This window comes from Thunnus maccoyii, chromosome 14 (assembly GCF_910596095.1).
Source record: "Thunnus maccoyii chromosome 14, fThuMac1.1, whole genome shotgun sequence".
NCBI classification, from domain to species: Eukaryota; Metazoa; Chordata; class Actinopteri; order Scombriformes; family Scombridae; genus Thunnus; species Thunnus maccoyii.
Genome location: NC_056546.1, coordinates 29507808 through 29531829, shown reverse-complemented (window position 1 = coordinate 29531829; position 24022 = coordinate 29507808). Strand labels below are relative to the sequence as shown.

At 40.7% G+C, this 24022-nt stretch overlaps 1 protein-coding gene across 2 annotated transcripts in view; it reads right to left on the bottom strand.

Annotated features, from left to right (window-relative positions):
• Positions 1-344: 344 nt before the first annotated feature.
• Positions 345-24022, bottom strand: part of gbf1 (golgi brefeldin A resistant guanine nucleotide exchange factor 1) — a 91992-nt gene continuing 68314 nt past the window's right edge. Inside the window, exons 13-40 of one of the 2 annotated variants that reach the window (XM_042432582.1) lie at positions 23251-23349; positions 22917-23111; positions 22322-22514; positions 21902-22039; positions 21712-21800; positions 21371-21573; positions 21074-21197; positions 18103-18228; positions 15476-15558; positions 14178-14414; positions 13345-13438; positions 12652-12828; positions 12416-12480; positions 12007-12130; positions 11151-11222; positions 10793-10887; positions 10554-10707; positions 9070-9295; positions 8791-8948; positions 8295-8544; positions 5005-5225; positions 3375-3525; positions 2994-3124; positions 2681-2782; positions 2221-2334; positions 1848-2025; positions 1478-1666; positions 345-730 (exon numbers count right to left, since the gene is read on the bottom strand). In XM_042432582.1, the coding sequence (XP_042288516.1) occupies positions 477-730; positions 1478-1666; positions 1848-2025; positions 2221-2334; positions 2681-2782; positions 2994-3124; positions 3375-3525; positions 5005-5225; positions 8295-8544; positions 8791-8948; positions 9070-9295; positions 10554-10707; positions 10793-10887; positions 11151-11222; positions 12007-12130; positions 12416-12480; positions 12652-12828; positions 13345-13438; positions 14178-14414; positions 15476-15558; positions 18103-18228; positions 21074-21197; positions 21371-21573; positions 21712-21800; positions 21902-22039; positions 22322-22514; positions 22917-23111; positions 23251-23349 (4242 nt within the window). In that variant the 3' untranslated portion in view covers positions 345-476. The remainder of the gene's footprint in view (positions 731-1477; positions 1667-1847; positions 2026-2220; positions 2335-2680; positions 2783-2993; positions 3125-3374; positions 3526-5004; positions 5226-8294; positions 8545-8790; positions 8949-9069; positions 9296-10553; positions 10708-10792; positions 10888-11150; positions 11223-12006; positions 12131-12415; positions 12481-12651; positions 12829-13344; positions 13439-14177; positions 14415-15475; positions 15559-18102; positions 18229-21073; positions 21198-21370; positions 21574-21711; positions 21801-21901; positions 22040-22321; positions 22515-22916; positions 23112-23250; positions 23350-24022) is intronic. The other variant, XM_042432583.1, reaches the window with a different exon arrangement.

Genomic DNA, 24022 nt, shown 5'->3' with positions numbered 1-24022 from the left:
TATATCATATGCAAGGTGCATCATCATCATGGTTGTTTTTTAACAGTGTGAGATGTTTAGGTGTATTTTCCCTTCAAATGTGGAATGATTAAGGTGTCACATCTAATTGGTTGGTGTTGGGTCCGGCTGTTAAAGGACCAGTGTGTAGGATTTAGTGGTGGTGAGGTTGCAGAGCGTGTTGGAGAACCTACGGTGGCCACGAAACTCATGAAAAAGGCAAAACGCCCTGTATTCAAGTTGTCCATTCTGGGCTACTGTAGAAACATAAGGGGCTCATTCTAAGGTAATGTAAACACAACACTTCTTATTTTCATGGGATTATACACTAATGAAAACATACTTATGAATATTATATTCTATTTCTGCCAATATTTCTGCCAATAGATCCCCCTAAATATTATACACTGGTCCTTTAAAATGGGTGGTGGTCTGTTGGTGTTGTATTGAGTGGAGGTTTTATGTGAGCTGCAGTTCTGTTACTTGACCTCGTCAGAGGGGCTTGTGGGTCTGGGACCAGGAAGCAGTGGTACCGGAGATGTGGCCTCGATGAGGGCGGGGTTTAGGATGATTGGCAGGGACATGGGCGGGACCCCCACCTGCAGAGGAGAGGCGAGGGGCTGCAAGATGAGGGGGGACTGGCTCAGGGGAGAGGGAGCCTGGGCTGGAGATGTTGTTAACGGTACTGGCATGGGGGGAATCGACGTGGGGACCGGAGACGATCGGTCTGATCCTAGAAAACATACACAACACAACAGACATTTTAATACAATAAGTCAATTTCACTTGTCAGCATTAACATAGGATACTTTTCTTAGTACTTGTAAACTTCATCATTAAAGATATTCATCATATTTCACACTTCAAGCTGAGAGAAATGTTCAGCTCATGTTTTCTGGCAGTGTTGGTTTTCTTCTCTACCAGCAGCAGCTTTCCTTCCTGCACAATTGTAATATTGTCTTTATTTCCATATTTGCCAATATGCTATAATTTGATTCCTCTTTCTGTGCAATTATCAGAGGTTAAATAATAATACAGGCTCTGGTATTATCAGTATCATTCCCTTCTAATGGGATGGGTATGAAGTTTGATTAGCTAGAGTATTTATTATATGACTTGTCAACTCCATAGTCTGCAGAGGAAAGCCATGAGATGTGTCTGTAAGCTCTAGAAAAAGCTATTAAGTGGATTTTTACATTACATAAATTTCCATACTCTACTGATCATAAGAATACTTTAAGACAAACTACAGACAGAAGTGTATCAATAGCAGCATAAAGACACACTGTTAACACAGTAAGTTGGGCACACACTGGGACCTTATCTATCTTTGAAATAGAAATGTGCTTTCCAAAAAATATTTACTTCTATTTTTGCTGCAAAATGATTTGACCATGCCTTTGGATCTTGATGATATTTCACACATGGATAGTTTCATGAACACTGTGTAAAAGCGATGTGAGACATTTGGAGGAGTTACCGTTGGCACTGGCTGGTTGGGGCTCCTGGGGCGATGCTGGCCTGCTGGGGGTCTGTGACTCTGCTGGGGTTACTGGAACAGGGACTGGGGAGGGTGGCTGGGCAGGTGGTGGTGACGCCTGGGGAGAGGGAGGCCGGCCTGCTGGAGATGTTGGCTGCACAGGCTCTGCTGGAGGACTAGGTACTGGATCTAAAAACGGAAAAGATATATGTGCAACACGGGTGTCAAGCAGCGTTTCCTTTTACTACAATGGAGCATAGACGGTAATACGCACATGTTGCCATGGCATTACTGTACACCAAGTGCACAAACACTTAGAGGAATGTGCAAGGCTGCAGTTTAAACGTAAACATGCATGTCTGCTGTGTACCTGCTATGACGGTCTGTTTGAAGAGCTCCTCTCTCAGGTAAGGCAGGAAGCAGACGATTCGTTCCCAGGTTATTTCCCACAGGTCAGAGTATCCTGTCCTGGAGTCTGCACTGTGGAAGATCCCCGCGGTGTCCATCACCAGCAGCATGTTCTTCAGAGACTCAGGGATCGCCTCCAACTACAAACCCAGAGGTCACACAGTCAATAAAAATCAGCTAATAAAATCCTTTCTGTTCCAAGTTAGGTCACGTTTACATTTTAAGTTCAGGCTCATAAAACCCTTTAAAACTCATTTGGTTATTTAAAAGCCTGATTTATCAGTTAGCTGCAAACATATTACAGGTATGTGAGTAATGTGTCTATCTGTCCTCACCAGTAAGTCACTGGATCCTGCATGCATATACTTGTCCATGAAATCCAGAATGGTGAGCCACAGGGCAGCAAAGGTGGGCAGGGACAACAAAGGTGAGAGGTGCTGCAGGAAAACCTGGACAAATGGAAAACAATCACAGATCAGAAACAGCTGCTGCCATCAGCACTGAGTACAGGTCCACAGAGGAAATCTGACTTCTTGCTGAACTAACACCAGAGGAAGGAGCTCAGTTACAGGATAGGTTGACATTTTAGGGCTATCTTAAAAAAAACACTGACATGCACATTGAAATAGTTTTTGAGATATTACAGTCCAACAAAATGTAAAGACTTTCATGTGTCTACAGTCAAATCCTGTGTCAGACTTCCAAATGATCTCCTCATGTGAGTAGTTCCTATCATATATATGACATATCTTCTGGCTGCTGTTAATGTGTGCTGCAGTGTGTGTTGCTGTGAACCTTTGACAGGAGTGTGCAGGCTCTCATTCTTGTCTCCTCCATACCGCCCACATCTGCAGGGCTGATGTTGTCAAGCAGCTTAGTCAGCAGGGGGAAAAGCACCTGCAAACACATACACACCCACTACATCAACAAGCTGCTGAAATCTAGTTAGAAAATGGCCGCTGGTGAACCCACAGTTCTGAAACTACAAGTGAACAGTGTGTCAGAAAGAGATGCATGAGACAAAATGTTTTAGTTTGTGATATCCCACTTCATGAGAATATCTTATTGACCTTATTCTGTCTTAATCTGTAAACAGATAGAGGATTACCTTATTGAAGCAGGACTCCCACTCGGTGGCGTCCAGTGTCTGCAGATCATGGACCAGCAGAGCCCTCTGGAGGTAGGTAAGGGCCTGCATACGGACCTGACGTCTGGCATCACAGCACAGCCAAGCGATGCCTTGAGTGGGAAACGATACAGAACAACAGACATGAATCATGGTGGAGACTCAAACTTACCTAAAACTTTTCATTCAGTCTGGGATAAATAAATTCCTGAACAACACCCTCCTAAAGAACAGCCTTAAAAGTTTGTATGGAGACACATTAACATTTCAAGCTTCATAAAGCTGCAGTTCATTGCAGAGCTGTTGTGTCGGATTGCATTAGTTTGTCTACCCTCCGTGGTGTATATTGTGATAAGAGCCAACCTTGCAGCAGTGGGCACCAGCAGCTGGTCCATAGAGTCTGAGAGTCTGCCTCGATCTTCCTGCCTGCAGCCTCCAGATGGCGCTGTTCCTCTGCCCAGGAGCTGTAGATGCTGGCAGCCCGGGTGTGCAGTGTGTGCATCAGGTCTAACAGCTGCATCGTCACACACACACCAACACCAGTGTTAACAACAACAACAACAACAACAACAACAGGATGAATTCATATCTACAGTATGAAACTAAATGTCCAGTGTGGGATGATGACACAGTCACAGACACAAGTGAAGCCATATTGAATACTAGATGTATATAATAATACATATGTAAAATTTAATCATTTACTACCAGCAACATGCATGGAATCACTTACTAACATCCTGTTTATATTTGTCTTTGAACAATTTGATACAATCATCATATATTATAGAGATGAAATAATGCAGGTGACAAACCTGTAACTTTATACTTCTTACAGTTCCAGTTACAAGTGTATTGCTAGAAAACAGCCCTCTTTCAAGAACTTGATCACATTTTTAAAAAAAGAGTTTAAATCCATGTTAGCTAACCACACAGAAGAGCTTCCACAAGAATGATTTCAATTTGACAGAGTGATGAGAGGACAAGTTTCACTTTCAACAAGATGAAGACATCTTGACAGAGCCTCTTTCTAAACCAGATAACATATAAAACAGCAAAGCTTACTTTATGTGTATATTCCCCCTCACAACACAAACTAAAAGATAATACTGGTCAATGTACGTTTTCCTAAAGCTCTAGAAATGGAACCTCATTCCCGCACATGCTCAGTGGCGACTGCTTTACAAGGAAATGCTTTCCTGAGACTGAAAACATGATCACTGTTATTAATCTTTGGAACCGTTCCTAAACAAACTACAGTAGCCACTGGCTTTGTGGTGAAGGATCATGTCACCCAGTGCAGCGATGTGACTCACTGACATGTTTTTAATAGTTTTCAGACAACACAGAGGAATAAGATACTGTATATCAGACTTTGGATACACACACAATACTTGTAAGTAGATCAGTTGATTGTTGGTTTGGCTCTGCACATGAGATTTGTTGAGGATAAGAAAATCATAGAACATTGCCAGCCTTATCCTTTAATTAGTGAGCTTGAGAGGTGTTGTTAAGTGTAGTCAGGCTAGCTGTTTCCCCCTGCTTACAGTCTTTATGCTAAGATAAACACATCCTGATTCTAGCTCTGTCCAACCACAGAGCTTCATTTATACTTCTGGATATGCCACACCTACTGCGGCTACGTGCATATGCTCTGAAACTGAACCGCAGTGATGTGCACGCTCAAAAATGTAACTACGGTGGTAAGGCTTTTAACCTTACCTTCCCACCCAACCCAACACCACACCACAACAGAGACAAGACAAACAGGAGACTGTCAGGAGGGGTGTAAATGCTCTGCTCAAATACAACATATATAAAGTTAGTTACACCCGTCCTAAATGTCCCCTTTAGAGCCAAAGCTATAGTTTCCTAAAAACATCTTGTTCAACTTAGCCTAAAGCTTTCTTTAGTTGGTTGAACAAGATGCTTTTGGGACAGCTGGGCTCAAATCGACATATGGTAGAAGGGTAAAGAGGGCTGTTGTACTTACGTCCTGACTAACCTGTAATGACACCGTGTGGTAGCTGGCTGGGACGCCCTCATCCTCCTCGTCGTCACTGTGGGAACGTGATGGACGCTGGCTGGATGCCCGGCTGCCACCTCGCCTTGTGCCGCCTCCACCCTCCTTCTCCCTTCCCCCCACCTTTTTCCTCATCCGGGACTTGGAGGAGTCATACTTGTGGCTCTTCTTCTTGTCGTGGTTGCGGTAGCCTGAGGAAAAAAATTGTTACTTAAGATCTACAACAGCAGGCAGAGGGAGTCTAGATTTTTTTTTTCCTTTCACTCTTCAGGTGGGTTGGACTGACACTCATTCATGTAATGTCTGTTTGCTTTAATCACAGTCTATTTTGATATTTATGTTCGTTCAAGTCAACAGCTCCAGAGTGGATGAAACACCTCCAGCCCTAAATACTGCCACTACTGTGTGTAGGTCTTACTCACAGTCAAACTGACCTCTGTCAGCCAACTCCTTAATTTCACTTCTTATTTGTGAGGCACTATGGCTAACATAGTTCAACAGCCCAAATGATGTGTAACTTCCAATTCTGACATGTAACATCATGACAATGTTACAATCTTTAACATGTTTTAAGAGTGTGTATGTTATTTTACATGGAGTTTTGATGGTATTGGTTGACAATGAAAACATAACCAGTTTGGGGGAATAATTTTGACTCCAAATTAAAGCTCCATTCATTTTTTTGGCCACCAAAAATCACACACATTTGAAAAAAAAGCCCTTTATGAGAGTGAACCAAAAGTTGTGGGCTGTAAAACCAAAGAATTGCATGAGGCTGTAGAGCTGAGGGGAACTGCAGTGTTGGTGATAATTCTCTGTGAGTTCATCGCTGTGAGTGACACATTATAAATAGTCATTTGAATCCTTGTTCACATAAAAATATTGACTAGTACAGCTGATATTGCTTTGAGTCTACTGGATGTGTAAATAAGCAAGCGTTTGCTAACCAGTCCGGATAGTGCTACTCAGCTGTCAGAATACAAACAGCAGTAAACTGTAGTTATATTGAGAAGTTCCCAGTGTGGGTGTGAGGAAGTGCAGAGCTGGTAAGCACAGAACTGACTATCCCTTTATAAAAGAGGCTATAGGTTTGATTATAGCGATTGCCTCGCAGCATGAGCAGCTCTAGACATCCAATCAACCTACAGGAATATCTCAAAAACTTGTTTGGGGGTCAGCAGGCAAATATAAACTATAAATCAGACTTCATTATTAGACTGACTGAAGCACAGTGGAAAGAACTCACTAATGGTTAATGACAAACATGTTTACTAAACCTTGTTTTACTGGCATGCAGTCGGAAGCCACATCTGTGCTAAATGGTATGGTCCATTAACATGCCAAAAAACACTTGTCATGAACCAATCACACCCAAGATGTCCTGATGCACAAAACAGCCAAGCTAAGGGACTTTTCCAAAACTTTCCATTTATCTTGAAACCACCTTTAACAAAAGAATATGAAGTCAGACCACAAAGGTTTAATAGAGTAATAGCAGGTTTTGCACTTTCTATTAGTATCTCATACAGATTAGAGACATGCCTCAGCCCAGCGCTTTGATCAACCGATCGCTATTGTTCGTCTGTGTAAAGCTGTGTTGACAGCGTGTATCCAAAGCCTCAAGCACTAGGAGAAAATGAATAGGCCATCAGCTATGCCAAGGCACAAGTGCACCACTGCCATTTCTCAACCTTAATCCCTGTCTTACTGTAGATCAGAAACAGCACAAGGAGGGATGAATGGGAAAAGGGGGAGGAAAAGGGCTGACGGGCAGGTGATGAGTAGGATAAAGGGCAGAAAGAGGAAGAGGGAGAAGAATGTAGGGCAGAACACTGAGGCAGAAACATGAAGGACAAAATACAAAGCACAAGGGAAAAACTGATGGAGCTATTAGAAAGAACAATCACACAGTCTGTCAGGTTAAATAGATATTTAACGACTATGGTTTGTCTTATCTCACTTGGATGTAACTGACAGTGTGATGAGCTCCATAAGCAGCATGTAGAATCTTGCATGAACTGTGCACAACCTGTGTGTCAGTGTCAACACCTTCAGCTGCATTTTGTTTTGAGTATACAGCTTCTATGAACAAGATACAGTAGCTATCTTCTGTCCAAACACACCATCCCACCATCCCAAGAACAAACCAAGTGTCACTTGGTGAGTTGGTAGGTATCAGTAAATAGTGTTTGAAAAGCCTGTTTTTGATCAGTTTATATGCATCTCCTCATAACTGTATGGTCATCAACCAATCAGCTAATGGGGAGACATGTGAGAGGTGGGTTGAACTATAAGTTTCAAAAACTGACTACAACAACATTTCATTCCTGAAATAGATGGTCTTTCTCAAATAGTTACCTGCTCTGGAATAACCATGGCAAACAAAAGCAAGTATGGAAAATACAATCATTTGGTGGATACTAGAGAGAAGAACTGCATTTTATAGTATTTGATTGGTATACTTGTGTTAAAATAGTCTAATGTCTTGTCCCAAAGAGGGTCAAAAAAAAAAATGGACAAAGTGTAAAAAGATGCTTCAGGCTGCTGCTCTGCTTATAAAGCACACAGCCACAGCGGTGGGAATTTTTTTTTCTACAGTTCCTCCAAACTGCCACACTCAAAGGTAGAGTGAAAAGTGGAAGACATCCATAGTGTTGCACTTATATGTTCATGTGAAAAGTGACATAAAAAAATAACAAAATGTAAAAGAGAGTTACAGAGAGAAGATCAAACCCTGGCTCCTTTCTCACCTCCACAAAGCTGGCCAATCACTGCATGAAGTGGGTATGAATGTCAGTAAAGTTACACATATGGCCCTGCACAGCCCCTCCAATCCAACCTCAGAAAGATATGGGGGGAGGAGGTTTCTGAAGCTATTAAAGCATCCGACAAGCACGTCTGACGTCTGAGTACACTGGCCCCTTAACCATAGCAATGATAAGAGTCTGAGAGATGAGTATCATATAGTATCATTTTGTTTGATTTCAAGAATAGAAGCATAGTGAATAACAGGGAAAGTATGTTACAAAGTACTCTTAACTCTCAAATCTGAATCTGAAATTGATTATCTGATTAATTATGTGAGGGGCATTGTGAAATCAATGGAGAACAAATAAAAACCCACACTCACAGGTTGAATTAATACTGTCCAGTCAACAGAGAGCTAACAGAATGTATAGCTTAATCTCTACAGTACTTTGTAAATGTAGTTTTTAATAAGTTCCTATGAAATGGAAAATATTCAGGTTCAAGTATCTCACCTCCATTGAGGCTGGCCTCAACAAACACTCGGATGGCTCTGACACACAGCTCAAAGTTGTCCGGGGTGACGTGGGCGGCATCACGGACGATGAAAGAGAGTGTTTCCACACATTTGATGAGAGACTTCGTGTCGTGCTGACCCAGATCCTGACCCAGCGTCAGACTGTACTGGTTGACCAGTGGGTGATTCAGCTGAGCTTTAGAGCTTAGTGGAGTGATCTTACTCGTCTCTAGGTCATCTTTACCAACCTGTGAATTGTTTTTTTACAAGAAATACAATTATGTATCATAGCTGGATCTGTGAGTTTTTATATTACATTCTTTAAAATGGCAAATTAGACACAACCAGTCTTTATACAATTTCTTTTAACTTATCTCACCCTTTCATGACACATACATATACAGTACGTTTCAATGCTCATCATGCAGGTAATGTGTACTGTATGTGAGGTTGTAAGTGTGTGTGTCTGTGTGTGTGTGTGTGCGTGCACTGACCACGAGCCATCCGCTGCTCGCCACATCCACGTCTGTTGTGGAGCGGGGGATCCTGGTCTTGCTGTGTTCAGTGTAGACCTCTGAGTCAGATGTATAGCCGCGGTCTAAGCTCACTTCACTGGGATGGTGGGAGGGAAGCTCACTGTCTGACTGGGCACCTGGACACACACACACAGCATACCAATATACTATTATTTTCATTTCATTCTAATGTTAACATGCTTAGATTATTTTGTATAACTAGGGCTCAATGCTGATGATGCTGGAGAAATATTGGACCTGTATCGATGTCATTGCTGGTGGAGGCGAGCTGGAAAGAAGCGGGAGGTTTGACTCCGGCTCCGATGCACTCCAGCAGGGAGAAGAGTGTGTACCAGTCATCTGTGCAGTGGATGTTGGCTGCGTTAGTCTTCAGCAGCTCATGAAGGCCGTAGGCCACGTCCCTGCTGACCCGGGACAAGACTTGTGGTTTCATCATCAGCAGGCGACGTAGCGAGAGGAGCACCTGTGGGTGAGCAGGGAAAGAAAATCATGGGTGAGAAGTACTCTAATCTTGAACTTGTAATTAATTCATTAATTAAATCAAGTCTTCAATTCTTCCATCATTTAAGTCGATATTAAAGTAAGAATAGCAGCCTGCAGTTATAGTGACGTGTCCAGGAGAATATACCGTATCAGCTGGCTTTGACACACTTTCCCATCGTTAATATAAAAGTATTACTTAGTGGAGCTTTAAGGATTGGCTGGTAGGGAAACAAAGCCGCAGTGCTTGACCTAAAGTGGTTTCGCTTCCAGGATTGTTTATATTTTATGAAATGGTGCAGAATAACTATGTGATATCAACATCAACTGTGCTGAAAACCACCTTCTCTAATCAAATATAACAACTCCAGCAGGACTTTGCCTTATAATCTATCAGATTCAAAATTGTTTATTCATCTTTCCTTTTAAGTCTTTTATTTTTTCTCTATTTCACTGCACACATCCATGGTCACACTCATTACAGAGTGAAAAAGTGTTTTAAAAAATCTATCTGAGATGTACAGTGTACTATATGTTAAAAAAAAAAACACTAATTAGGTTTTTGTTGTATTTCAATTAACAAACATATATTACATATCAAGTGTCTTGACTTGTACATTTGTAATGTAAATTTCTCTCCATATGTTTACATGTAAACAAACAAAACCAATGTTTTTGAGCATTAGATCATGGGGTTTAAATGTAGGCCACTCTTTTAATATGAGGTCAGGTCAGGCCTTATCAGTGCACATCATACAGTCTTTGTTTAGACACAATGTAGGAGTTTTTATAATATTGCTGATCCAATTGGATCCAACTGTTGAACAAAACATGGACAAACGCAGACCCAGAACATGGACACCTGCGAAATGCAGTGCTACGCAATAAGTACATCCTTCTCTCTGATGTCTGTGTTCCCCTGACCTAAATGACTGAATGTTGTAGGATTAGATTAGTGACCCAAAAGCAGAGCACCCTCAATGCTTTGACTGTGTCTTGTTTGTATCATTCACTCTTATTTTTGTGTTTGTGTTGTGAATTACTTGTTTTTAGCACAAAAAAAGCAAAAAAAAAAGCAGTGTATTTGGCCACATTTTAGAATAACTATACGTAGGAACATCCTGAGCATATGGATGAAATTGATGGTAAAGGAGGATGCTTTTATTTTTAAAGCCACCCTCCGGTTCTACATGGGCAGCATGTCTGATACTTACAGAAGTAGAAGAGTGTGTCTAGCGTACCTGGGAACTGATGTCTTCTCGTCGCAGCAGACGGATGGCGAGTCGAAGGAGTCCCACCACGGCCCTCTCCACCAGGAAGCAACTCTCGTTAGCGTGGACGCAAAGGTGGCAGAGGTGATCACGCACCGTCTGCCACACACATGACACGCGATCTCTGCACACAGAAACATAGAGAAGATGTTTAGAATGCTAAAAATGACCAAGATGAGGGACAAGTTTCTGTGTTGTGACTGTATTACCTGTTCTCCAGAACAATACGCAGCAACATCTCCAAGCAGAAGGCAGCGTCCTCTTCATCATAAGTCTCTTCATCAGGGGTGACTGATATCAGAGCCTGAAGAGGATAATCAAGTTCATTTAGTTTGTGGCTTTTATGACTCAACCATGATGGAAGTGTCATTTATTGGATACACGTATTATATATTAACAAGCCTGTGAGCCCCTTGAGCAAGAAAAATGATACTAATAACTCTAGCAGTAATGTCGTAGCTTGCTTTACCCTTTCAGTCTAACTATAACAGCACAACGTCAACACCTATAAAATCAATACCTAATATGATCAGTATTTGTGAACAACAAAGAAATAATAACAGTTACCTTCATTAGTTCCTGTAGAGACTCCAGTTGTAGAAATTTACTCTCTGTGATCAGCTTCTCTGGGTCACATTGCTACACAGAGAGTAATAAAAAATTCAGTTATGTCACTTTTTATACAGATCTGCTTGACATACAGTATAAAAAGTACTACTGCAGATATTAAAAAGCCACATTTAAAAACTTCTAACACCTTTAGGAGCAATGTTAACATCAAAATAATGAAACAAGTAAAGCCAGTTCAGTTTTGACACAGCTGATGAAACTGTACAAATAATGTTGCCTTTACAACAACACATGAATGTACATTTAATACAATACAATAATACAAATACAATTTAAAAGAAACACAAAAAATATAAGTAGAGCCGCAATGAGTAGTCATTTGAGAGAAAATTAATTGGCTATATAACTATTTTGTTAATAAATAATAGTTTGGGTCTTTTTTAAGCAAAAATGCCAAAAATTAGTTGACTGTAGCCTCTCAAATGAGAGGATTTGAGGCTTTTACATATGTTTTTTTTTACTAGACTCATGCATGATTGTAAATCAAATAAATGAAAAATAATAAATGAATGAGATAAATAAATGGATGAAACAATGTTGGAGTTTGGACTGTTAATCAGACAAAACAACACATTTAAGACATCACATTGAAATGAAAACATACATTTTCACTATTTTCTGACATTTTATAGACTATTCTAGAAAATAATCAGCATAATAATGAATAAAGAAAATAATTATTAGTTGCAGCTCTAAATTCACATCATCTAAGGGCGTGATGCACAGTACAGAGTATTAAAAAAACTCAATAAGACATCATTCATTGTGATTCAGGCATCTGAGTGTTCAGTACCTTTATACAGAGGATGGCGGCCTGTTTGGCCTCCTGGTTTTCCATGGACGGTCCTCTGAGTCCTGACTGCTCAGCTCCACTCAGGGTCAGCCAGTTGACAAAACTCAACACTGCTGACTCACCACTGACATGCAACAGAGGAGAAAAGATTTTCTTTTGGCTCCTAACTTCATGATGTCTGATCCTCTTGATCAGGGTTGTTTCATTAAAAAAATTTTCTCCTTGTTATAGAAAGAGGGTTTCTTATAGAAAGCTTTTGTAATTCTAGGAATTAACGAGTACTAAATGAAGAAATTAGAAAGCTGAAGTGATGGCGCAACAAACAATGGCTGTAGCTATATTTAGAAAAAATATATATGACATGATTTTCCTGTATGTTTCTACATTATCAGGAGAGATTTGTGCATACCGATTTGAAGGTGTTTCCTCTCTTTGAAGAGAAATTTTCCCATTTGGCTCCACGAAATCCTCCACCTGAGGCGACAAGCACAGTGTATGAGGACTGAACAGTAGGTGGCAGCAGTACATACAGAATACGATAACTTCAAACAGAAAGGACTGTATCTGCAGTGTTATCATCAAGCAGACATTGTCCAATCACTGACAGAGTGGAAAAGCTTCAGAGTGTAGAATTGGAGTCCTGACCTCGACCATGGCTTTGGGCAGGAGTTCGGCCCTGAACAGCTGCAGCATGGAGTCCATGATGTTCTTCCAGCCCTCCCTCAGGATGTTGCCGTGCCGATGGGCGAGGTCAAACACTGTCTTGGCTGCTGTCTGCGCCTTACTGTTGCTGCCAAACACTGTAGGAAGGTTTTCTACAGACTGCAGGGGGAGAGGGCACACCAACACTCAGTCAACAGACAGTTACTTTATTTACACATCTTTACTAATGCGATTTAAACTGTTTAGTTTTAGAAATGAATTTTGTTTACATTCACAACTTCATTATTTTCATTCATTCACAGTAGGTGTTTCGTGTCTCTCATGAAAAAGGCTTTACTGTCATGATAGTGCTGCATGTGTCATACACTGTACACTAGTATATCAACAGCGGCATCCGGCTTCTTATACTGCCTTCTCAATTGCACCAGCAATAAAGAAATGGCCTACTGAATAAAAAAATAATCACATTTTCTTGATTACAAGCAACATTCTTTTTTATTTCATACAGTGTGATTATGACACATTAACTCAAAAATAATTTAGAAAATTGTCTTTAATTGAACAAATTCTGATATGTCATTGCTGACAAATTTTGCCTTTTAATGGCATATCAGGTACAACTTTGAAAACAGATCATATTAAAACAGTACGATGCTATGAACTTTGCTTTCTTACCTCACTGCTCAGAGTGGTGAACTTGCACAGGGAGATGATCAAATTGTCGAAAACATCACTGAAGCCATAGTGAGCTGCTATCATTGCACATTTCCTGCAGAGACGTAAACACGTATTAGTATATCTGGATTTCAGAGTTTAAGTCAGAAATGAAAAGGTCTGGTCTACACAATCAAAAGTTGACCGTCTATTTTTATCTCAGAAGCTTGGTTCTTAGACCATTCAGCGAACTAAAGAGAGCGGTTTAAATTATGATGCAACTTTACCCCCTATGAATCCTGAACCAGCCACTGTAGATCTAAAATGAATCATGATTTCGATTTCGTTGGATCTTTCAGTAGAACTCTGACAGTGGTTTAACAGTTTGAAAATTAAAAGCAAAGATCAACATCAGCCCATGGAATGGTACAATATGTTCACCAGGTGTCTAATTAGGTTCAATGAAGGTTTTGTCGATGATTTGGTCACTCATCAATCAAATAGTGTACAGCAATTGAAATGATGCTTGTCCTGAGCAAATGGTCATCGAGCCTTTCTGCACCACAACAAGCTAGGCAAAAATTCTGTGCTGGAGAGGCCTTTGAGCTTCAGTGGCCTGTCAATGACAAAAACAACTAGATACAAATCTAGAATATTAAAGGTTGGAAAGACATTTGAGAGCCTGAAATCTCAGCAGCTGGCTAAATAATGTGGAGTCACTGGTTCAGATCTAGATCTGGATCGACAGCTTGTAGGCGATATATGAATAATGTTTCATGCCGTGGGGCTGTATCATTAAATCCTTTCAAATCATATGTCTGTTCCACACACTTAAGCTGCTTGAGCATATGTACCTGAAGCCAGTGATGGCCTTCTGGATGATGTTGTCGTCCAGGCTCTTATCGAAGACGTAGGAGAGGGCAGCGATGGTGGGACCCCAGGTCATAGTGAACAAATCATGGTCGTAGCTGCCGGGTGGCAGGTTGAGGAAAACCCCCTCAGGTGTAGCGCCGCGGTGTAGCAGCACACTCCATACGTAGTTCTCCTTCACTAAACCTGTCTGCTCATCAGGCATCACAATCTCCTCATTCCTACAGAAGACAAACATCTATGCTCACTCATGTCATCTTAAGAATGCATTTTTAGGAAGAGATGGGTATTCTTTTGTTTTTGTTTTTATTTGTGCTGATGTGATGCCTCAGTTTCAGTACTGATATCAAAATAATACTTTTTTCAATTCCTGAATTTTAGAAATATAAACATTTTTACACATTTTTTTCTCTCAATTAACAAAATAAGCCAAATTCAAAAACATTAAATACTGTCTAAACACAAACAGCCCTACAATAACTTGCCAAACAGAATCAGGAACTATCTAATCAAGGCATAGGTAAAAATGTAACAAATCTGACCAGCTATTCATTGCTATGGACATATTTTGGTCTGTACCTAAAAAGTACTGAGGTTTGAATACCAGCCCTACTCTTAAGGCCTCAGTATGCTTCAAACTAAGTGTTTAGATCTAAGACCTGCTCACATCACCATTTAAAATTCAATTGCAGGGGCTAAGTAAATCCACACACTTGCTAACTAACAGTTAACCAGTCAGCTAGCTGGGAAAGCTATTGATGCTGACTAGTGTTCCCTTCTTATTCCTGTCTTTTTTCATTCTCTTAATGCTTTCAAGGAGAGACTGTCAAAAAATGTTTGCTGTTACCCCAATGTGTATAATTCATGGTGTCAAGACTACTAAGACATGCAAAAGACACAAATATCTTGATGGGGGAGGCAGTGGGATGCAGCCAGGTGAAGGCTATGACAGCAGGCTTTTCAGCCCACCTTCTACTGTGACCATTTGGAACAGGTAGAAACACTTTTGTATACATGGTCAGACAACACCTCATACAAACTAGTTTATTTGAAGCATGACTGAGGCCGTTAGGAGTGGAGATGGACCATTGAGGAGAATGAAACTTCTTTTAGGCAGAATGTATTGTAAAACAAATACCAAAAATATAGATACAGATTTTTATATAGAAATAGATGCTTATGTTCTATCTGTATTTTCCATCTTAATCAAAGATGCCTGTATTCTGAATTGGTCAGTGGCTAATGAAACCCAGGTGAGTGCTACAGCGTGATGGCAGCCTACTTGATAGCATTATAGATGTCCTCCAACATGTCCTGGTCAAAGTCTTTGTTTCCATTCACTCCCTTCAGATTCTTCTTGAATTGCTGTTTGGAGACAGAAACAATGAAGTCAGCAGTGGAATAAAAACTTTTGTTTATTAGCAGAAACTGTATTGAAATACCTCACATGCCTCTGGGGAGAAAATCATTTCCAGTCATTTCCAATCTCCACCATCAATATGTCAGTCAATGCATCTCAACACGGGAGCTTAGCTCAGACACCCAAGTCTCAAGCATTCAATGCTTCGTTAACCGAGCAACCAACCAACCAACAATTAAAAGGGCCTCGGGTGGAAACGCAATCATTATGTGTCACTTAATATGCTTTAGTTGCAGCGTTAGGAAAACAGGGATTAGAGCCAAGAGCCTCCTGTAAATAAACACAACCACCAGGCGATGACTGACGGCCTCAAGGCTCGGTTTCCTGCCTCAACTTGGCAGGGTTTGTTCTGCTTGCAGGTAAGGAAGAGGGGAAACAGGAGCTTCTCTGCAGGAACACAGAGACAGAGAAATAAACACCGACAGAGAGAGCCAGAGAGAGCAGGAGGCTTCTGAGGATCAGGCCTCTTTTTGTCATGCTCATATCAGGGACACTCACATATACACACACACAGTCACTATCAGACAGCAGCTCTTGGAGCAGCCGTTGGTAACAATAGCTGACACACAGGCTGCCAAATCATCACAAGTGTAAAAGTAAGAGCAGCATGCTTAAGACAAAATTAACATTACACCACTGACCTTACCTGTACCTCCCTGAAAACATGTCATCTCATTCTCAAATCCATGGGAATGGGATCTGATTTACACAGAGGCATAGTTTTCCCATTTCAAAAATAACCCCACTGCCAACACATGCTGTGTTGAATACTGCACATTGCAAGCTGCGAAGTAATTGAAGTGCTAGGCGCCACTTTTATTGGCCCTCTCCAAACTATTGTGTGGAAGCCTCTGCCTGTTGTCTGAGCCTGGAGGTCAACGAGCCTTCTTCACCACACCGCGACTGACCTTTTGGGAATGCGTAGGGATAATTGAAACAAAATACTACACCAGCTGTATGATGAGGTATGATTCGACTCAAGAAAGATAAATTCTACAAAGTATGTGCACATAAAAGAGAGTGAGTGAATAAAAGAGAGAGCAAGCGCTTGCTATTGTTTGTCAGTGAGAGTGGCCCACCCACAATCTGTTCACAAGCTGCCCCAGAGACTCTGTTTAGTCTTCAGACGCTGTCAATCAAAGACAGAAAAAACAGAGACAGAGACAGCAGATGAAGAGAGAGACCCCCACCCACCCACCACCTCAGCCCCCGTCCCCCTCGCCGCCTGTTTAGGATGAGTTCACCTCTCAGACGGACCACCACTGGCTACAGCTGTTCGCCATGGGCTTTCTGAGCCGCCAAACTGCACCAGTGCAAATGCTAGTACTCCCAGAGGAATGTCATACCATCAGACACAAATGGTGGCATGTCCCAGTGAAATGGAAAAGAGAGAAAAAATAGATAAATGAATACAGTGCAGCTACCCCCCTATTTAGTATTAATTCTGTAAACTATTTGTTTAACACTAAGGTACATTTCTTTTCCCATGTTTACAGATGTGCATTTATCTTAATGTAGTTCAAGTTTTATTCTGACGCATGTTTGACAGGAACAAAAAGTCCTGCTGGACAGAACTACAAATGGAAATGACAGATTCATTATGATATCTTGGCATAACTACAATTAGAAAACAGACTATGGTGAAGATGACTTTAGCTTAGCCTCTATCTTTGCTTCTAGTTGCATATAATCCCTTTGCTTCCTCTGATTAAGGATTTTCATTACTCAACAGAATGAGCATGACACTGGTCCTTCATTACTACCAAAGTCAGAAACTCGGCACACTTTGTCCTTCATCCTGATTTTTGCAGGACAAAGGCACAGAGAATTATTCAACTTTTATTGGCACAAATGATGAGAAATGGAAATATTAAAGTGTTGATTACTAGTGTTGAAAAGCATTTTCCATGCGGACATTGAGGAAAGCAAATTGTTCTGTAGAAACAGGGTTCTCCACGTATCTTCCAACAAAAAGCAGCTGAATCAGGTGCTTCTCGGTTTGAGGACAACAGACTTCAAAAAACAGAGGGGAATGGAGCACACTGATTAATTTGTAGCCTTTAATTGTGCAAACAGGTTTCACAATTAAAGGCTGAAAATTAATCAGTGTGCTCCATTCCCCTCTGTTTATTCAAATTGTTCTGTTTTTGTGCCAAGGTTTTGCAAGATACACCTCTCAAAGTTTGACCAACACAAAACACAATGGAGATGCATGGGATTTCATTTGTGCAGCTCAAAGCTCAACACCAATGTCTATTTCCAGAGGGAATTTCACAGTTACTTTGGACGACCCACAGACCTGCTGTTGGAACTACATACGTAGAAGGAACTACATATTCCATAGAAACAAGTTCCAATGGAAACTAGACAGTAAAATGTGTGGATTATCCAGAGTAATAAGGACACTTTTTCTGCAACAACTGCAAAACAAAAATGAAGAAAAATTGTTTTGTTTTTAAAAAAGTGTGTGTGTGTGCCTGATCACTTACCTCTACAGTCATGGGGATATTCTGCTTGCGGACATTGTGGTTATGCTGGTCGGTGTTCAACATAATGACAGCATAGGCTAAGGCAAAGCCTGCATCGTTGGTCATGAAAGGAGAGCCATTCACTTTCTGCAAAAACACAAACACACAGTACACGATATAACACACAATAAACAGTACATCATCTGAGGCTTAAAAGCACTGGTTTTTAACCAAACACCAAATCAGAGCATTGTTTTACTGTATGTTACTTAGGTCCAGCTAACCTTGTTTCTAGACTGAATCTCACATTGTAAATCCTGCTGATATTACAGTCCCCCATAGAGTGGAAAACTCATTTACAGTGTCACTGCCTAAAATTACTCATCAACTCTTTCAAGGCGACTATTTGTGTGTATGTAGTCAGTCTAAGAAAAGGACATTACTAGGAATAGTTTCCAGGTCACATGGCTCCACTTGCTATTTTGAGAACTCAAATGTCCCCCCACAGAGAGTCTGTCCTTTGCCCATCATTGTGTGTGTGTGTGTGTGTGTGTGTGGTGTGTAGTGGCACCAGGAGATTAATTAACAGACATGATTTTAGCTACATTTTAAGATATGGTGTATATAGCGGGTAGGACCAAGTCATTGTTTTCCAAATCACAAGTCATCACAGAGGTGGAACAAAGAAGTCATTGTTTTATAAGCCACAAGTCAACATGGATAAGTCCCAAGCAAAGAAAGGTAAGTCCCAAATCAAGACAGGTAAGTCCCACGTCAGGATAGGTGGGTCCCAAGTCCAGTCCCAAGACAAGACAGGTAGGTCCCAAGTCAAAAAGTGTAAGTTCCAAGTCCAGACCCAAGTCAAGGAGGGTAGGCCCAAGTCAACATAAGTAAGTCTCAAATAAAGAAAGGTAAGTCCCAAGTTACGCAAGGTAAGTCCAAAGTCAAGTCCCAAGACAAGATGGGTAAGTTCCAAGTCAAGTCGCAAGACAAGGCAGGTAGGTCCCAAGTCAAAAAGGGTAGGTTCTAAGTCCGGTCCCAGGTCTAGAAGGGTAGGCCCAAAGTCAACATGGGTAAGTCCCAAGTTAAGCAAATTTTGTGTTTCACGGGTCATTCTGGAATTTGAAACAACATAAACATTACAATAACTTAACAGCTGGCCACCCATCGAGGACAGATAGCTAACATTAGTCATTGGTAGTTTATTAATTATAAAAGACAACATTAAGGCTATCCAATCTTTGACACAAATACTTTGATACCACACTGACTGTTTTGAGGGTTAACTTATTTCAAGTTTGCAAAGTAAACTACTAAACACTACCTCTTAGTTAATGTTAGCTTAACGCCTGGAACACACTGCCTACCTCTACCTGAGCAGCGTGTGTGTGCTGTTGAACTGCTGTGTCTGTGTCAGCGTTGCTGCTGCGGCACTGCTACTGCTAGCCCAATCTTTCTACATAGAGTTTGACTTTGATAATGGCCATCAATAATAGAATGTTTCATATCATTTCATTATAAATTTCATTTACATTTAGTTTAGACAGTAAAAAGTTAAGAAACTTGAAAAATAAATAATAATATGTGAGGTGAAAGCGGCTTTCTTCCTGACGGGCCTGGTGGGGTCTGGTTGGTGATACCTCTGTGTCAGCCACATACACTCCTTACAAAGGACGGGTTTTTTTAATGATTATATTGATTATTCCGCAAGATAAGCCCCCGCTGTCACTGCTCCAAGTGAAGAAAATCCCTCCAGACGACACCAAGTTCCTCAAACGAGCCAAACACACTCCAACAAATAACCTCCAAACTAAATGTCAGAAGGGAAACTGACAACAAATAAGGAAAATAACACCAAATCTCTGTGTGGAAGCAGGTATAACAACAGGTAGGAGTCCCGGTTTGAATTAATATCACAGAAAGCGAGCAGGAGTCGAGAAAAGAAGCTCTGTGTGTCACCAACTCTCCGCGCTGGAGTTCCTCACAAGAGAGGCTCCCTGCCCCAGCATGCACCACGCAGGCTGACCTGCAGTGGTGACCTCCTCCTCCCAGGCTTTTGGTTAGCCTGTCTGAATAGTGGCTTATTTCCTCATCTGTGTTTCTGGAACTTTTGTACTTGTTTATGTATCTCTGTCCTCATTTGCCACTGTGTGGCTGCTCTAGCCTGTTAACATGGGCGTCGAAATGAAAAGCAATGCACTGCACTGCTCACAGAGGCTGTGTGTTCCAGCCATAAGCCATAGTTGGCTAAAGAACATTAATGCTGCATGAAAATTACTATTCTTAGCCTCAATTGTCAAACAAATTTGGAAGTTGTGGCTGCTGACAGGCTGATTCAAAGTATATCAATTGTCAGGAAAACAAGCTAATTCGATACAGTTTTATGCTTGGGGTCTAAGTCTTTCCATGTCCAAAAGCTAAAGTACAAGTGAAGCCAAGTTGCAAGTCTTTTTTGATTTTGTCACTAGTTTTGTGGCTTAAGTCTCACTCAAAGTCATGTGACTTGAGTGTACATCTCTGAGAGTATGTCACAAGTCACAAGTTGACACAAGCAAATCCTAAGCCAAGTCCCAAGTCCTACACTTTTGTTTTTAAATCACAAGTTAACACTAATCATGTTCTGAATCTGAAAGTCAACTGGCTGGTGTTTGTTGTTCTAGTTGGTGGAAAATCTCACCCTCCTGATGAGATTCTCTGTATCACTAATCATGTTCTGATAATGCTGCTGTCAGTCAAGATGCTTCATCTTTGGCTTTTGCAAGGATGTCACAACTTTTTAGTTCATAAAGCTCAAGGCTTTTAGGCTTTTAAGTTAAGTCTGAAGTAAACTGATCCATTACTTAAGTGTGACTCAAATCCAAAGCATAATAGTCAGGGCCACATCTCTGGAATGTTGTGCTACTAACCTTGTTCTAAATGTCAAAATGCTGCCAATACTTGGTGATGGAGAACTGTTCAGACATTTTTCAGAAGTTGAGGAAATGTGCCTTACATGCCAATTGTCTGTGAAGGTTTCCAGGAGTCTCTGGATAACTGGAGCTTCCCCAGGAAGCCTGAAGGCCTCCAGGTAGAGCCGCAGGGCCTCGTCAATACGAAGCCCCTGGAAGGTGAATGTACTGCAGCAAGGATTCATATTATTAGTACAACCTGGAATTTTTTAAACATCTAACACCCCAATGCTCCCTGTGAACCAAAACATCAACATCCTTATGACAAGATTGTCAAATAGCATCTAAATATTTTACTGTAAATAAAACAAGGCAACAATGAACTTCTTTTTCCATCATACTTGACAAAGCTGTCCAGGAGCTCCATGTGCTTGCGATCACTGATGTACTCGCCAATCATCTTTTTGTCCAGTCGGGGGTTTTCTCTGAGCCACTGGGCCACTTGGTTGTTGTCCATGGGGTTACTGAGGAGGCCTTTCTCCTGCAGGAACTGGATTCCCTTCTTGGGCTTCTGGTTAAACTGCTCTGTGCCTGTGATCAGCAGCTGGACACATGATAAAAAAAGCATTATTCAGTGGAATGTAACTGTCCTCTACTGTTTGAGAATATGTATGAATGGATTTGATTACTGGCTGTGAATGTGTAATTTTGTGGCCAACCTCCATCAATTAAAACAATTCACCTTTTTCTTTGTTCTGATTTCCATCAACTCTTGGGAATCGGGTAAATATGATGAGAAACGTTGAGGCTTTTTCGGGGCTCTCTTCTCAGCTGGATTCAAGAATGAAAATTTATTTCAACTTCAACTTAAAGTTTCCTCTCAATGCTTGTAAGACATTAATGTAAAACCCTGTATATGTTCCAAGTCTCACCAGTATCACTATCTCCTTGATCCTGTCTACCCAGTCTCATTTTCTCTGCCATCAAATGTCCACTGGTAGGTGGACATACTGGAGCATTCTCAGCTTGTGGAAGACTAAGACCATTGGTACTGCCCAGTCTATTAAGATCTGAAGACAAAAGGAAAAAGTGTTCCGTTAAAAACATTTGTCTCGTTTCTTAATACCTATGTAAATGTATCTTTAATTTTTAAGCATTTTGATGGCCTAAAGAAAACATACATTTGTATCTATTATCAGTATTAGAAAAAGACAACAAATATGGGGAAGATACAGAATAAGAAGGGGGAACACTAGCAAAAACAACAGGGTTAAAAGACCAATTTTTCCAAAGGGTTCAAATAGTCAAATATCCATAAAGTCATAGGTAGTTGTGTGCAGAGGTGTGTATACCAGTTGTAGTGTCTGTTCCGTTTTTCGCTGAACCTTCCCCCTCCGCCAGCAATGTTTCTGACTGGTCTTGCTGAGCAGTGTTGTTGAGCACCTTGGCCTGGCAGTGAGCCTCAGTGCTGTCAATCACTGTCAGCAGAGCCTCTAGTGACAGGAGATGGGTGGTGTAGAGCTGCCCTGACACTGGGAAGGCATTCTTTGGGAAGATGGAGAAAAATCATACAAATTCTAGAGAAGTTCTGTACAAAATAATCTAGGTCAATATCATTTAATTCACCCCTTCTGTCTCAAAAATGGTCAAGATGACAAAAGACTCTTCATGTTAAGGGCTTGTATTTAAAATTATATCCTTGTATTATAAAATAAAACACATGTGGTCAATCGAGGGTCACAATGGGCTGATGAGTACATGTTGAATTCACTATCAGAAAATACAAGCATATAAAAAACTGGAAGGTTAATTAAAGAGAGAAAGACAAAGTTTTACTTATCTAATATCTTCATTGACTTCTATAGTCTTATGCACGACAAGGAATTCACAATGTTTTGAATGGCTTAAAATTTTAATCATCAACATGATCGCATAAGGAAGCATTACCTTTGAAAGTAGCTTGGTGAGGTCTTCAAATAGATTGGAGCAGTAGAAGTCACAGTCATAGTTGATGTACAGCTCAGTGACAAAGCTGGGGATCCTCCACAGCTGGACCAGTGCCTCCAGAGCCATTTCCTTCATTTCATAGGGCATCTTAATATTCTCTGATGTGATGATGTCCATCAGTTTCTTTAGGTACATCTGCCAGGTTTAGCACACAATGTGATGATTATTAACTGCTCAAGATCATTTTTATCATAGATATGGTTTTCATTGGAGTCACTTTAGATTAGTAAATTGACAAATAAAATTACATTCAACAAACTAGTTATATAGTTACCTCAAGCTGAAATTTCAGATGCATTCTCATACTTTCAAAAAGCAAGAAGCAAACTCTTATTGAGGAAGCATAGAGGTTCATACGGTCCACACACAGCAACTGCAACAAAGACAGATATTATTAGTTAGTCCAGCTTTCTCTGGATAGAAATTTGGATTTTGTTCTTATGTAACTTGCACACTAAACATGTTTTTTCCTGCTTTCAGTTTGTTTTGGAATGGAAGACAAAAGGAAAAATCGTTATGCCCAACACATACTAAATATTTTAGCTTTTAAGTTTAGCTGGAGAGGATTAAACAAAACTGTTAGCTACTCTATTCCATCATGGTAAAGTATGTAAAAAGAATAATTTTAAGATAAACAAAAAACCTAACCCTAAAGTAAGAATTTGCACAGCTGATTAATTTAAAAACAGAATGGATTCCACCAAAGTGGATCCCACAAGTGAGCTTTAGAGTTGTCCATTGCCAAATAAAGTAAAGCCAGCAAGAGGCTGGTGCTGAAAGCTTCTTCTTCCTAGGCATCAACAAGATTATGTCAGGGTTAAAATCCCACACCCAAGCTCTAATGTTAAAAAAAAATCAATATGACAGGTTGGACCAGTTCCATACCCATAATTTTCAATGAGATTAAGTTGTGCAGTCTTGTCTTGTCGGAGCAGAGACAATGCTCCACAAGTATCAACTTGATAATGAACAACACAGGTGAATATATACAGAATGCCTACAAACATGAAACTATGTGACAGCAGGGTCATTCAGCTGCACTTTAC